This window comes from Epinephelus fuscoguttatus, linkage group LG8 (assembly GCF_011397635.1).
Source record: "Epinephelus fuscoguttatus linkage group LG8, E.fuscoguttatus.final_Chr_v1".
NCBI classification, from domain to species: domain Eukaryota; kingdom Metazoa; phylum Chordata; class Actinopteri; order Perciformes; family Serranidae; genus Epinephelus; species Epinephelus fuscoguttatus.
The window spans coordinates 7,741,820-7,756,468 of NC_064759.1; the positions used below are offsets into that span (position 1 = coordinate 7,741,820).

General features: G+C 41.9%; 1 protein-coding gene across 2 annotated transcripts in view; it reads right to left on the reverse strand.

Annotated features, from left to right (window-relative positions):
* Nucleotides 1-5,087: 5,087 nt before the first annotated feature.
* Nucleotides 5,088-14,649, reverse strand: part of ube2e2 (ubiquitin-conjugating enzyme E2E 2) — a 37,075-nt gene continuing 27,513 nt past the window's right edge. For both annotated transcript variants that reach the window (XM_049583500.1, XM_049583499.1), the window contains exons 5-6: nucleotides 9,560-9,707; nucleotides 5,088-5,905 (exon numbers count right to left, since the gene is read on the reverse strand). In XM_049583500.1, the coding sequence (XP_049439457.1) occupies nucleotides 5,808-5,905; nucleotides 9,560-9,707 (246 nt within the window). In that variant the 3' untranslated portion in view covers nucleotides 5,088-5,807. The remainder of the gene's footprint in view (nucleotides 5,906-9,559; nucleotides 9,708-14,649) is intronic.

Here is a 14,649-nt window from a genome sequence, read left to right on the forward strand (position 1 = left end):
GGTTAACTCACCCAGCTTTATTTAATATGATTAATTTTATATGTGGAATCCAACATCATGATCTGGCACGTGCTTGCAACAGGAGGTCAAAGTTGTGAACTTTGAGTTGCATCAATATTTATTAAATTCTAAATATGAACCACAACACAGTAAATGAATGAATATATTGTACATGTAGTGACTCTAAGTTTGACACATAGCCATACAACTCTCCCTTTTTTATGAGGTGTTAATTAAATTCTGGTTCTGCAGTGCCAGTCATGCTTTCATACTCTGCAAAGTGTGATGTGTTGTTTACTAATTCAGGGGGGTTCATTTAATAGAAGTTCAGCAATGACTGCACTGCTGCATCACTGGCCACAGAAACTGAAAAACACACTTACACTGACCATGTCTGCATCTGAGAATTAGTCATGTCTAACAAGGTGTTATTACAGGGTCAGTGAGTTGACAATATTCAGTGCATGCAGCAGCCCGAGAACAGTTTCACAGTTTGTAGAGGATGATATGGACTGTTTGTATTTCTGTGTTACATGTCCAGTGTGAAGGAATCAGGGGGATATATTGGCAGAGATAGAATATAATGTTTTCTTCAGTGTATAATTGTGTGCAGCAGTAATGTGTGTCACAAAGTCAAATGCACATTTATAATATTAAGTATTATAACCACACAATTTATTTCAGTTATTACCTGACACTCTTAGGCCCCCATAGTCAATATGTGGAGCCTTTGATACTCAGCGTTTGATACTACTTTTGGGGGTTCCCCACCTACCTGCCTTGCCTCTCCCCTTTTGCCGTTGTACTCCATGGGAGAGGTAGGAGACATTAATCTTGTAGTAAGTATGAGTTAATTTTATACTAACATAATCCAGTGTCACTTAATTTGTGTCGGGGCTCGAGTTTGTATGGTTGTGTTTGACGTAGGATTTTGTTTTTGCCGCGTGATGTCAGGAATAAAAGGAGGTCGCCTCCAAAGATATCTACAGTCTGGGCCTCTTCTTCAACACAACGCAGACAACACTAGAGTCCACAGGTGACATAATCAGCCTTCGAAAGCTGCGAGACCAGTGCCGTGACCAAGGCTGTCCCAGGCTCCTCCAAATGTGGCTGAGAAATGTGGCCTTCTTTCTCAGAATTTGGAGGACGCAACAGATTAATCCTTCGTGGCTCAACCTATCCCAGGATGCACTGCTCACCGGTGACAGTTGGGTTTTTGCATGCAATATGGCGTCCCTACTAACACCATCAGCTGCAGAGGATTACACCTTTAAATCTAAGTATTGGGTTTAGGGATATAGAGAGCGGGTCCTCGTCTACGTCATGGTGCACTGCCGTGTTTCTACTGTAGCTCAGAACGGACACACCAAACACTGGCTCTAAATAGGGCCATATGCGTTTTCGTGTTGGCCACCGTAGTCAGACGCTCATCTCTAACGAGCAGCGTCTGGAAGACACTGATTTGTAACGGGAAACTGCTTTATTCAGTGTTTTTGCCACAGACTGTAAAAATAATGGACGTGGCTACCATGATGTCACCCACTGGTTTGTGGACTCCCGTTTGGAAGCCTCAAGTTCAGGATTAAGCCGTCGCCACTGTGGTTTTTTGAGAAGGACATGACAATATTTGGGCAGGAGAGTCTGGCGCTGTGAGGAGCGAGGGGTGGATGTGACTGAGAAGCCGAGGACTCTATTGGCAGACAGCCTGTCACTTAAAGCAGACCACCCTTAATTATGCAGGCCTTTAAGCCGTAACAAACAAAATTCACCCCCCATACAGTTGTCATGAATCTTTAAATTAGCTTTAGAGACCAAAACTGTTTCTGTACCAGGCTGTATATATGTTTATTTCTGCTGTAAAGCTGGACATTTAAACATGGAGGTCTGTGGGGATTGACTGGCTTTCAGAGCCAGCTTCAAGTGGCCATTCAAGGAACTGCAGTTTGTGGCACTCGTGTGTTGATGTCATATTTCATGCCTGGAGGTTGCCGCTTGGTTTTTACTGCATTCAGTCACCTGGTCCATTTATTTTGGAGAAGAAGAGACCTCTGCAAAAAATCAGCTCCTTCTTAAAACTTCTCAAATGGCTAGATCTGAAGTTAACAGGGGAAAAAAAGATGAGCACACATTAGCATGTGGTGGGTGAGCCACCTGTCTCTGATAGGCCAAACAGCGTCAGAGAGACACAGTTTTGTAATGTGAAACTGCTTTGTCCTGTGTTTTGGAGTGGAAGAGACCTCTGCTGATAATTAAGCTCCTGGTAAAAACCACCCGAACGTGCGGGTCAGAAAAAAGGTGAGCACACATTAACAGATGTTGTGGAAGCAGGCAACTTACAAACACTGATTTGTAACATGAAACTAAAAACCTCCTGAACAATGAACACTGAAGGAGTTCTATAACCAGTAGACATTTAAGCTGGTTGCAGTCTGCAATCCTCACGGCTAGCCACTAAATCCCCCTAAATCTTACACACTTAACCTTTAAAGGTCGTTGATTCTCTGCAATTTATGCATCCATCATGTGCAACCAACATTTCACAACCCAAAGCTGCAAGAGCTGCTGTCAACTACTATATAAATCACTAACTTTGATATTCAATTCATCAGTTGGAGTACATTTTTAACAAAACAAATAGTCAAAATTGTCTGAATACAGCTTCTTAAATATGAATACTTTCTGGTGTCTTTACTCCCCTGCGACTTTAAACAGAATATCATTTGGTTGTGGACAAAACATTTGTCCACTGATCACATTTTTCACCATTTTCTGACAGCTAATCTTTTAAAATCGAGGAAATAATCGACATATTAACTGACAGTGAAGAGCATCCTTAGCTGCAGCCCTAAACTGGACTGCATCTGGTATTATTCATTACTAACAAAGGACATATTCAGAGATGCATGAGGTGGAAACGTTGCCTCACTGCGGTTAAATGAGCCGTGAGGAACATTATGTCCTGTTACCTGCTGGTGGATGTGAGTTTAAAAGGTTAGTAAGGGAATCTTAACTTGTGAACGCCGCTGTGTCAATATTTTGACAGTAATCTTCAACCCTTTTAAATCCTAAATTGCACACAAATCAGACAAATTTTTATAACCACAACACATGAACTATAATCCTTTGGCAAATATATATGTGGTGTTGTTATTTCAGCACCCTTTAATCCAGGCATGCAGACTTGAGCCAGTTTGGCAAACAGCCTGCTGGTTACCGCCCTGCAGACTAATGGCCGCATTATTATTTATGCATAACTGGCCAATCAGAACATTCATTAATAGCTAAAGTAGTTTTTCTCTTTGTCATGCTATTTCCACCAGTGAATATCAAATCTGTAATAGCAGAGCTAACTTGCCGTGTTGCTTAAAAGCTTTTGTCGTAGGATTAATTAATAATGCCAGAATGCCATTCTGTCAAAACATGTCGTGTGCAGTGATCTGAGTGTGAACAAGTTGTACAACAAACGTTTTTTTTTTTTGTTTTTTTTAAAAAGCAGGTCCATTCCATCTGTTTTGATTACTTTTTATTTTACCAACGATAAGATACATTCACTCAAGTGCTCAATTTGAGGTACTTGTACTGGAGTATTTCCATTTTATGCCATGTTTTACATTTCAAAGGGAAATATTAAACTTTCATTAACTTTATTAACTTTATTCTTCACTTCAATCAGTGGTGTAGTGCAGGGCATGCACAGGTATATGGGGTATACCCTCCTCTTTTTCTGGCTGTTTACAGCGTACCAACTATCAGGCAAAAAGCCATTAGAATATATAGGAGAGTATACCCGCTTCCTCCTCGTTAATCTACCTACTCGACTCCCACCTCATCAACCACCACCACACCACTGACTACAGTTATTTAACAGCTTTAAAAAATATATGTAGCTGATCCTATCCCAGCTGACACTGGGTGAGAGGCAGGGTTCACCCTGGACAGGTCACCAGACTATCACAGGGCTGACACATAGAGACAGACAACCATTCACACTCACATTCACACCTACGGACAATTTAGAGTCACCAACTAACCTGCATGTCTTTGGACTGTGGGAGGAAGTGGGAGTACCCGGAGGAAACCCACACTGACACAGGGAGAACATGCAAACTCCAAACAGAAGGGCTCCCCCAACCCTCTTGCTGTGAGGCGACATGCGACCTTTTCTTTTTCGCATTGTTTATTGCTATTTTTCATTGACCCAGCACCTGCTGTAAGTGGTTAAATAATTTTTGGATGTGTGGGACTACTGTTTTTATGAAATTATATCAAATGTTTATAGCAATTAAGACCTCAAAAATTCAAATTTAAGTCTATTTAACGACTTTTAAGACGTAATATTTATTAAATTGAATTTAGGACTTTTGAAAGACCTGCAGACGCCCTGGTTTAATCATAGACCAAAGAGTTGGACAAAAAATAGCAATGAAAGCAGTCACCAAAATTAATACAATCAATTGTGAGACAAACACTGTGCTTAACTTTGAATCAATCCATCCAATAGAAATAATTCATATTTTGGAACTAAATAGTGGCCCAACAGATCAACATTGCCATCCCCAAGGAGCTGAAACAAAAAACACAAAAAACAATTTAGTTAATGTACTAAAATACTACATCAAATAGCTATCAAATTACAGTTACAAGACAGCTCTCTGTTCATTCCTGCTCCCTGTAAACATGCCCTCAGAGCTGTGATCAAGCTCAGTTTACAAAAGACACTGCAGATCTGGATTATTGCCAAACACAGTCACTTCTTCCTCGACCTCAAAGGAAGAATTTCCATTCATGAGTTCCTGCGATATCCTGCAGACCAAGGGACTAACACATGAACATCACACCTCCCTGATAGATGTAATAAAAGCCGAAAGGTGCAGCGGGAGCCACAATGAGCCACACCTAACAAAATCCGATATCTGATAAGAACTTTATTGTGTTTAAGCTGACGTTTCAGACCGTAAAATGTTACAGTCAGGTGTGTGTGGGACATAAAAGCCGTCCCGAGCTGTGGCTGAGTGAATGAAAGATCAGTGAAGAGGTGTAAATATTTGAGGCAGCCGTCAAACACAAATCCCAGACAGAGCCGAGCGTTTTCTCACAAGCCAACCACAGTGTGTTTTATTGGGTGCTTCAGTAATACAAGTGCACAACAAACCACTCTGCAATTGCAGAGGTGGCGGGTAGCCAGTAAATATACAAGTCCTGCCTCTTTCACAGGCAGACCTATACTTTTGTGGTCTGCCTCAAAAGCCTTTGAAAAAATACATACAGTACAAACAAAATCAGAGGAAGTTAAAAAGCATGAAGGATCCATTGACGCAAACCTTCCTGTTCCATGCAGATAACATATTGATGACAAATACAAAAAAAAAAAACAAGGAAAACAAAGTCAAAGCATATTCTGCATGTTTGTTCCAGGTGCCACTAAGAAAATGAGAATACATACTGTATAGCTGGAGGATGATGCGTATGATATTTATAATATTCTGTGTTTTTTTTTTCTCCAATACAATACTTCCAACATTCAGATATTGGAAAATAAAAATCCCAATCTACTCTTTGTATAAAAAAGAAGCTTTCAAGTCAACAAGGAACAAAGGACATTTTTTTGTCTTGTTTGATTTTTTTTTTTTTTTTAACACAGAAAAGGTAGATAAAATGTTGGGATGGAGGAAGAAGAGGAGGGTGATAGGAGGGCAGGTATACCGTTGCACTTAGTGAGTGTGCTTTGACAGACTAAGGGTGAGAGAAAGAGAGGTAGAGAGGTACAGTGAGGGGTGAGGGAGGTAAAGGAGGGAGCGGCTGGGAGTCTATGTGGCGTATCTCTTCGTCCATTGCTTGGCTATTCTGTCATGCTCTGTTCTGTTGGTCAGGTACTGTGTGGCAATGCTTCCCACCAGAGGGTCGGCTGAAACATACAGAGGCAGAGAGAGAATGTGTAAATCAATAAGTGTGAGCGATGAGCTGAGTCACAAACTATCTATCGACTGTAAACAGAGGAAAGTTTCCCAAATGTTTTTATCCTTTCAGACCCAGATTATGTAAACGTTTGTGCAAGACTGAATTTCTATTGGATCTATCAGAACAGGCCAGGACGCAGTGTTTTAGTTACATATACAAATGTAATTATTTTGTCAGCATAATTTGTAAATGACAAACACTCCTCATCACCCTCAAATTATCCTTGTGCATATCAGATCCTTGGAAAATAAAATTATAGACCCAATCTGCAATTTTTTTGTGACCCCCTAACTGTTGTCCTTGGAGAGTTTCTTTAGATGTACAGTGTAGATTAATATTATGATATTGTTCTTGTGTTTTCCTATTTCTGTGTAACAGCAACCTTTGTGTTGATATGAATTATTTACAGTGACTATCAGACCCTTGTCTAGTGTGTCATTAGCCCCGTTTACACTGCCCATTTAAGGCAGGAATATCACGTCGTTATTCCATCTCGTCGTTCTGTATAAACGTACAATCGTGGACTGGGGGGACAGAGTTGTCTGGCCTTAAGCCGGCAACAGAGTTTGTAACAGTGCTGAATCAGGCCATGTTTGCATGAAAACAATCCACTAAAAACGGAATCGTTTTGAAAAAAGTTTCGCGTTTAGACAACAACGTTTTGATAACAATCGTCGTGCATACGGAGCCGCAAAAATTACCAAAATCGCTGCAGTATACATGCCAGGCCAGTAGTTGGCGGTGTGATGCTTATGCTTCCTTCTATAGAGCAGTGATATATAAACAAACAAAATGGCAACCGCATGAACGTTTGTCAGGACGGACGACGAGGTGGAGTTGCTACAGTAAATCTACACTATGATGGGTAAGCGTTGATAAATTCAACAGGGTGAGCAGCACAAGCAGAGCTCAGGAGTCCGCCGTTGTTGTTGTGATGGTTGACTTTCTCGCGCATGCCTAGTGAATGGAAGCGTAATGCGCATGTGCGAAAAGTCTCCGTTTTCAGAGGAACTGCATATTGCAAGTTTACATGACAACAGAGACGGTGCCGTTTCCAAAAAAATTGCACTCTGGAACCCGTTTTCAAATCGTTGCATTTTCAGGCACCCAAAACGCCGCTGTCGTGTAAACGGTCGGCCAAAACACAACTAAAGTTCACCGCTTTCAGTTGAAATTGTTGTCGTATAAACGGGACCTCAGTGTCAAAAGGACAGCCAGCAGGAAGGGACCATGGACGGGACAGGTGTGACATTTTGATGACGTGTCATGCGTGCCTCCCAATCCCCAGGACATTTAAAAAGCAGTTAGCAGCTAACTCAAAGATGAAAAGTTGCCGAAAATGTCTGAAAATTGGGAAAACAATGAGGTCTGGGAGCTCATACCCTCCGAACAGACGATAACATCAGCTGCCATAAAACAGAGACAATAAATGATTGTAATTACCATGTTATGCTGTTGTTATGGTTTAAAAAGTGCTGCCGACGTGCATGTTAAATGTCACACTAGAGGCCAACACTGGTGTGGTAAACGTCACATCTCTTTTGCGATACGATGAGCTTTGTTTCCTTCTGTGTAAAAATGCAAAGGAGGTGCACAGAAGGGACTTCGTACTGGTCCTTTCATGCGATCTCTGTGTTAAAAGGGCTAAAGTGAGGAGAGTTCAGAGAAGGAGGAAGCCACACCTTAACTATAGCCTCTTTCACACATGCACTGTAACCGTTAAATTATCTTGACATCTTCCAAGAGGAGCTGTATGTGAGAACGCAAATGTCTGAATAAGTGGATTCGGACACTGAACGGACTTTTGCCTGCCAGCTCCCTAGTACAAAGTTCGTAAAATGTACGACTGAGCCAATGTGCAAAGGCAGGTAACTGTCTGGAGAATTCACAGCGAGCGACTGGGCACGTTAATGATGCTTCTGTCATGCAGTTCACACAAAAGCGGAAGCAAACAAACATCTGAGGGTGAAGAAGAGTCATTCCCACAACGACGCAGACGAAAATGTCTAACTGGAGAGACAGCTTGAATTGGGACCTTCTACCAGTAAGAGCCGAAGCCAAAACTGTCAGACCAGAGACTCTGTTTTCTGACCAAATTATGAACTGGTTGAACAAAACACTGCAATTTCTGCGGCATACTTTTTTGCATCATGTCCTGACTCCTTTGCCCGCTCTACCCAGGCGCCAACTCTTTGCTTTGAACCAAACAGAGTATTTCCAGTTGGCATGAACACATCTAACACAGACAATCTCCTGTGGTGTGCTACATGTGGGAAAGTTTTTTTTTTTTTTTTTTTAGGAGGAAACAGCTTTACAGAGGAACTTAACCTGATCCAGAATTTTTCCCTGTTTGATCTGCTGTAGTTTCAATAGCGGCTCAATACCACTGAGAAGTAGATTTATCATCCTGGGAGCCCCCACACTCAGTTTGCATTTGGTCGTTTGGGCATTGGGACCATTTGTGTATAAAACCACCTCCATTTTAGACTGACTGTAGTGTTTTTGTTCTCCATGCAGACTTGGAATTATCACCTTTTACAATTTGTTTTCTTCTGAAGCTAAGTAAAGATTATTTTCTTCCACTGAACCTAAGAAAAGTTTTCTCTGACAAAACGATTTCTTTCACAGGTTATGATTTGCAAATTCAATCATTTTAAAAGAGTAAATGTGCTACTAGAATATAAAAACAACTTTTGTCAAAACTGACAAGTGATTTATTACATTTTCCTCCCCACAGTAACTGTGATTGATATAAAAGCAATTCGATTTCATTCCAGATCATTAAACCATCTACCAGATTCATGCTGGTTCCAAACTATAAAGAGTTTTGCCTGAGGGGCCGATGCAGCATTAATTTCATTATGGTGTGGTGACCTTCAAGTAGACTTGATTACACTGTATCAAATTCAGCTGTATCAATAACCAGTTAATCATATTAAAGGCAAAGACAGCCCCTTTAGGAGCAGCAAAGCCTGTAGAGAGAGTTGTGTGAAGTTGGTAACATGACTATAAAACCATCATCTTGCAGGGTAATTCGCTGAACTTCCATTGTGCTCACATATGTCACAGTGGTCTAAAAAATGTCTGCATGTCAGAAAGCACAAAATGGCCATGTTACAGCTTTAACAGGTGGACCACTGACCCAATTTTTGCCTTTTATACTCCTTTTTCAGTCTGCACTCATGCACCACATTTTTTTCTCAAGCCAAAAAAGTTAACCACAAATAATAAGTATGTTATTTTATACTATAATATTAGTTTTTCATTCATTTTTCATTGTGGCTCTCCTCTTACGCAGCTCTCTGGCTCCTCTCTGCCGTGAAAATATGGTTTTATTATTTACAACTCGAGGCTGGACTGTGCCAAAGACCTGTCAGTGTCAGACGGCCTTGGGAAACAATGAGGGTTTGAATTCGTCATGGCCAACTTAATACATCGTTAATAACCTGGAAACATTATTTCTGACAGTGTGTCAACTTGAAATTTGGCCTCGAGTAAAAATAAACATTACACAGAGCAAGAACTCTCAGTTACATTACACAAAAGTCTCATAATAAAAAGCATTATAAGAATGTCAAATGCAGTGAGATGTTGATCTTACCTGGGTTACAGTCTGTGAGCAGGGAGCAGATGGACAGCAGCACCTTGGAGATGGTGAGGGCAGGGCTCCAGTTGTCCTTCAGGATGTCCAGACAGATCACCCCCTGACTGTTGATGTTGCAGTGATAGATCCTCGTACGAAATGTTACCTGCAGACACAACAATACTGCAGTTTAGAAATGCAAGAACTTACTGTGACAATATTCCAAATTTAATGCAGGACATGTAAACAGCATATTCCATATGGATATTCCAAAGTAGGCCTTTTTCTGGACGTAGCATTTTCTGATTAAGACATGACGGATATGCCGGTATTCGGGTTTTAGGAGCATTCTTTGGACATGCATTCAGTGCATTCAGAATATGTATCTCAATTTGGGTTTTTATCGCAACTAGGACACACAGCCTCTCGCCTGTTTACGGTCAGCTCTTGCATCATCATAGAGATGTTGTACACAAACAAATAAGCCAAATATTGTCACGGCAACCTTTTCAATAATTAGGGCGAAGGAATGAAAGAGGGAGGATCTGTTCGCACAGTCGAACAAGTCCGTCACTGGTGGATCTTTGAAATAAATCCCGGCTACAGTCGCTCCATTTTCCCATATTTTGACGTGATAAACGACATGTTGAGGCAAGTTAATCAGAGTACACACAGCTGGATGTAAATGGAAATTTTATCTATTTTATTTTATTATAACCTTTATTTAACCAGGAAGTCCCATTGAGATTGAAAATCTCTTTTACCTGGCTGAGGTAGCAGCCAATCAGAACGCATTTAAAATGAAACAAATACAACAATAATACAAAACAACTATTCAAACATAGTGGCTTCATTTTTTATGATGTCCTTAAATTCATGGTGGCTGGTAATTACCAGAGCTGACACACAGAAGGGAGCAGAGGTAGGCAGGAAGTTTGTCCAATATTGCTTTATAGATAAAAATATATCAGTGCTGTTGTCTGAGAGTGGTCAGTGACATCCAGCCCACCAAATCATAAAGAATATACTCATGAATGGATGTTGCATGCATATACAGTATGTCACCGTAATCATTCACAGACAGAAAAGTAGCTTCCACAAGCTTTTCTTAGTTCTGAAAGTAAAACAAGACTTCTTTCTAAAATAAAAGCCAATCTTCACTTTAAGCTTCCCAACTACAGTAGCAATGTGTGCATTAAATGAAAGCTTGTCATCTATCCATATACCCAAGGACTTGTATGGGGACACTCTATCAATGAGTGAATATTTCCTTTTTGGAAATAAGGGCAAGAAACGACACATTTTGTGCATGTGAACGTAGTCAGTGGTGCTGAATGCTGATAAACACTTCATAATAAATAATTATGAAACAAGTGAAATGAAATGATGCTGCCATTTTAATTAATTTGCTAATGTACTTTCTCAGAGCCACTTATAGAAACTGAATAATGAAATAGGATTGAATTACTTTTAGTAGTATATGTAGATAAAGTAAAAAATATTGATGGCATAATTTGTGACTCCAGGAAACGAGTTTTAAACCCTTAAACACAGTGGACCTGCTGTGTACTCTGTGAGTTGAGAAGCTTGTTATAACTGGGAGTAATGAAAGGTGAGCTATGGGGGACAGTTAAAGGCTGCCGTGGGCCTTTCACCTCCTTTTTCTCTTTTATTCACATTAACGCTAATGTATCGGCATCAGTACCGGTGTAATGGGCCCGCTCGATTGCTCCACTGAGGGCCATTTAGCACCATTTGTCACTGTTGCTGGATGTGTGTGCTTGTTGCCACAAATATACAGTACATATAAAGTGACTGTATTCTATGGCAGTCAGTGAAACATACATTATCTAGAGGTTGTTTTTTATGATCTGAAAACAGTGTTTACTCTTTCTAATGTCGAGTTAACACCTCCAGTTCTCCTCTTCTGTTACTGTATCAGACTGACCAACAGAGGGCAGCATGGTGTAAAATCAGATCAACACAACAGTTTTGTTGTCACTCTGAATATTGGATCCCAGCACCCTCGTGTAAATTAATTCCTTTACTTGTGGCAGCCTCCCAGACCTCACAGCTTCAAACAATGACCCATAACATGTCACCTTGATTAACGCTGAAACCGATATCACCTCGTACACCCACAACAACCCACCTACCACTGTTACTGTGGTCTGTCTAGGCTCACATTTGAGCTTGACATCTGTTTGGTTCTGACACTCGACACCGCTGTTTGCCCCTGCTGCTCCAATCACCAACATCTGGCCCTCCTGACCCTGACCCTTCAGAGGAAACCTCTAATGAGCCTTGGCATTCCCAAAAATCACACAGGGGCAGGACGTTATAAATAACCAACCCCTCCACCTCCACCTCTGCCTCCTCTGCAGACACAGAGCTCCTCTTTTGGCCACCGTTCAGGAACAGAAATGCATCCACCTGGTGAACCTGTCAGCTCTTGTTTCTCTTTTAGAGTCTTGAGATTTTAAAAAAGCGAGTCGGATTCTGGGTCCAAAACTCCCAGGCCTGAGGTCTGAGAGTGCATTCAGCAACTGAGCTCCACTGGAGCGTTTCTATAGCGAGGGAGTGTATGGCAGCTACAGGCTGAAGGGTTTGGTGTGTATGTGTATGTGTGTGTGTGTGTGTGCGTGCGTGCGTGCGTGCGTGCGTGTGTGTGCAGGGGGGGTTTGGCTGCAGATCACAGTGTGTCGGAGGGGTAGGAGGTATTGGAAAGGGGCGGAAACACTCAAGTCCCTCTGGCAACAGAGAGCTGGGCCGGAGCCTGTGGATTTGTTTGAGTCTGCTGTCAAACACGGAGCTGGTGGTTACACAGCACAAAGAGCGAGAAAGAGTGAGAGAAGAGTGTGAGCGAGCAGAGGGAGGGGTGTCCATAACAGAGAGTGGGGAGAGAAAATGAAGGCCAAGTGAAAGGGTAATGGGGTGCACTGCAAACTGAAGGGACACTGGCCCTGATAGTCTGCGTGATCAGACGACGTCACAAAAACACGAAGACGCTGAGCACTGCACAGGTCAGGATCTGGCACCGCCCAGATTCTGAGCTCAAATCACGCCGATTCTCCATAAAGCAGAAGTGCTATCTGAGCTGTAAAGAGTGCCAAAAAGCTGCAGTGCTGATGACATAACATCAGTGTGATTCAATGTGCTCTACTATCTTGCTTCCCCACATTAAACTGTCGTCAACATGCGTAAAAGTCACACTGCATCAGTCCGTCTATCCATTCATTATCTACACCTGCTTATCCCGTACAGCGGATGATCTCAGTCCCCAGGTGTGGAGTATTACTGAGCCATGAAACATTTACTACTGAGGCGGCGATGAAACAATATGATCTGGCAACAAAAAGCTGAATAATAATTACATAACTTTATTGGCTATTACAGGCTATTTTGTGAGGATTACTTTGAGCTTGGCACAATCTGTCTACGCTGCATTTTGCCCATCATTCCCTGTCAACCCCAACAAAGATATACTGACTTTGAACTGAAGTAGGTCATCACCACCCTTCAGGATCCAGCAGTAGATGAGGACACTACCTGAGTGTAGCTGCGTTATTTATCTGCAGCTTTTATTTAAAAAACACAAAGAAATAAAGCTTTGTTTTTATGCTTGTTTGCTCTCTCAGCCATTTTCTAACTCGCATCACAGTTTGTGTTGAGAGGATAATTAGAGAGATGCAGGGCTAGGAATACTTTTCTGTGTACACACACTGGTGCAAAATTACATGCACCAATTTCTTCTATCTGCACCAAGAAATGTTTTAACTGCACCATGTGGTCTTTGAACAGAAATTCCCGCACACTGCTTCTGCTCGGCTTCACAATTTATTAGTAACACTCCTCCACAAGGATGAAGTGATAACGCACCTGCATCTGAGACAGCTGGTGTGCAAATACCTTTCTTCAAACTAACTGCAACATCTGGTGTATCTGTCCTTTCTCGGCATCTCCACCATGGCTGAACTGCCAACTTTTCAATTTAGTTAATACATTTAATTCAGATTTCACTTGTCATGTTGGGTCATTGTGAAGACAGCCCCTTTTACACTGCCAGATTTTCGGCGAATGTTGGGCCGTTTTGCCGGGAAGCTGCAAGCGTTTAGACACACAGAGCCGGATTGGCGAGTTGATCCGAGGTGCCCAATTTTCCGCCTCGTAGGGTAGACATATTGGTGGAAGTTTAAACAGACTGAGGCAGCCTTCCACAACAGGAGGGGCTGTTGAAGACTTGTGGGAGGAGCTGTTGATGACGCCGCACGTGCGAGCCACTGGCGGTAGATAAACAGGAAACAGCTGATAGCAGGAATTAGCGAGCAGCTAGTAGCAAGAGGGAAACGCAAACCTGACAGACACTGTAAAGATGAGCAACTGGAGAGACAAGGAATTGCGCGCCCTCCTTGCCCTCGCAAACGAAGAGGCCATCATCGAAGGACTGATCAGCTGCGGCTTCCCTTCCACGTCACTGTTTACGTCACACACTGAGCTACACGTTTTGTTACTTGCTCACGCCTCCCATTGCCCCGAAAAAGGACCATTCTGTATAAACAAAAGTAGGCAGGTAGGCATGTAATGTAAACTGAGCTAACGTTCCCAGAAATCTATTGCTGCTATGCGTTGTCTGTCTCAAATTAGGACTTCTTTGCTGACAGTTTCATTTAAAACATGAAATGTGAGAAACACTTCCTGAAAGTCGAGTCTTACTTTGCCTTTTTTGGCTACTCCGGGCACCCTTTCCACAACAGCACAAATAAACGTGCATCAAAATCCAAGCAGTGGCTGGCTTGACAAGGTTTTTTACAAATGACGGCTCACTTGAACGCAGTGTTTTATGGCTTTGTTTCGTCTATCTGTGCACTGTCGGTGTCCCCTTTTCCTGCCAAAACGTGATCAGTAATAAATTTGTTTTTCACCACATGAGAAAATTAACGTGTGGTGTGTGTGTGAAAAGTGTTTAGTGCGTGAGCCTTACGGTCAATACATGAAATTTGGCAACCCTGAGCAAATGCGTGAACCGGTGCATTTAGAGCTGAGAAATGACTTGCACTATCGCATATGCACATGGTACAGTGAGACCCAGAGATGCCTGGAACAAAACT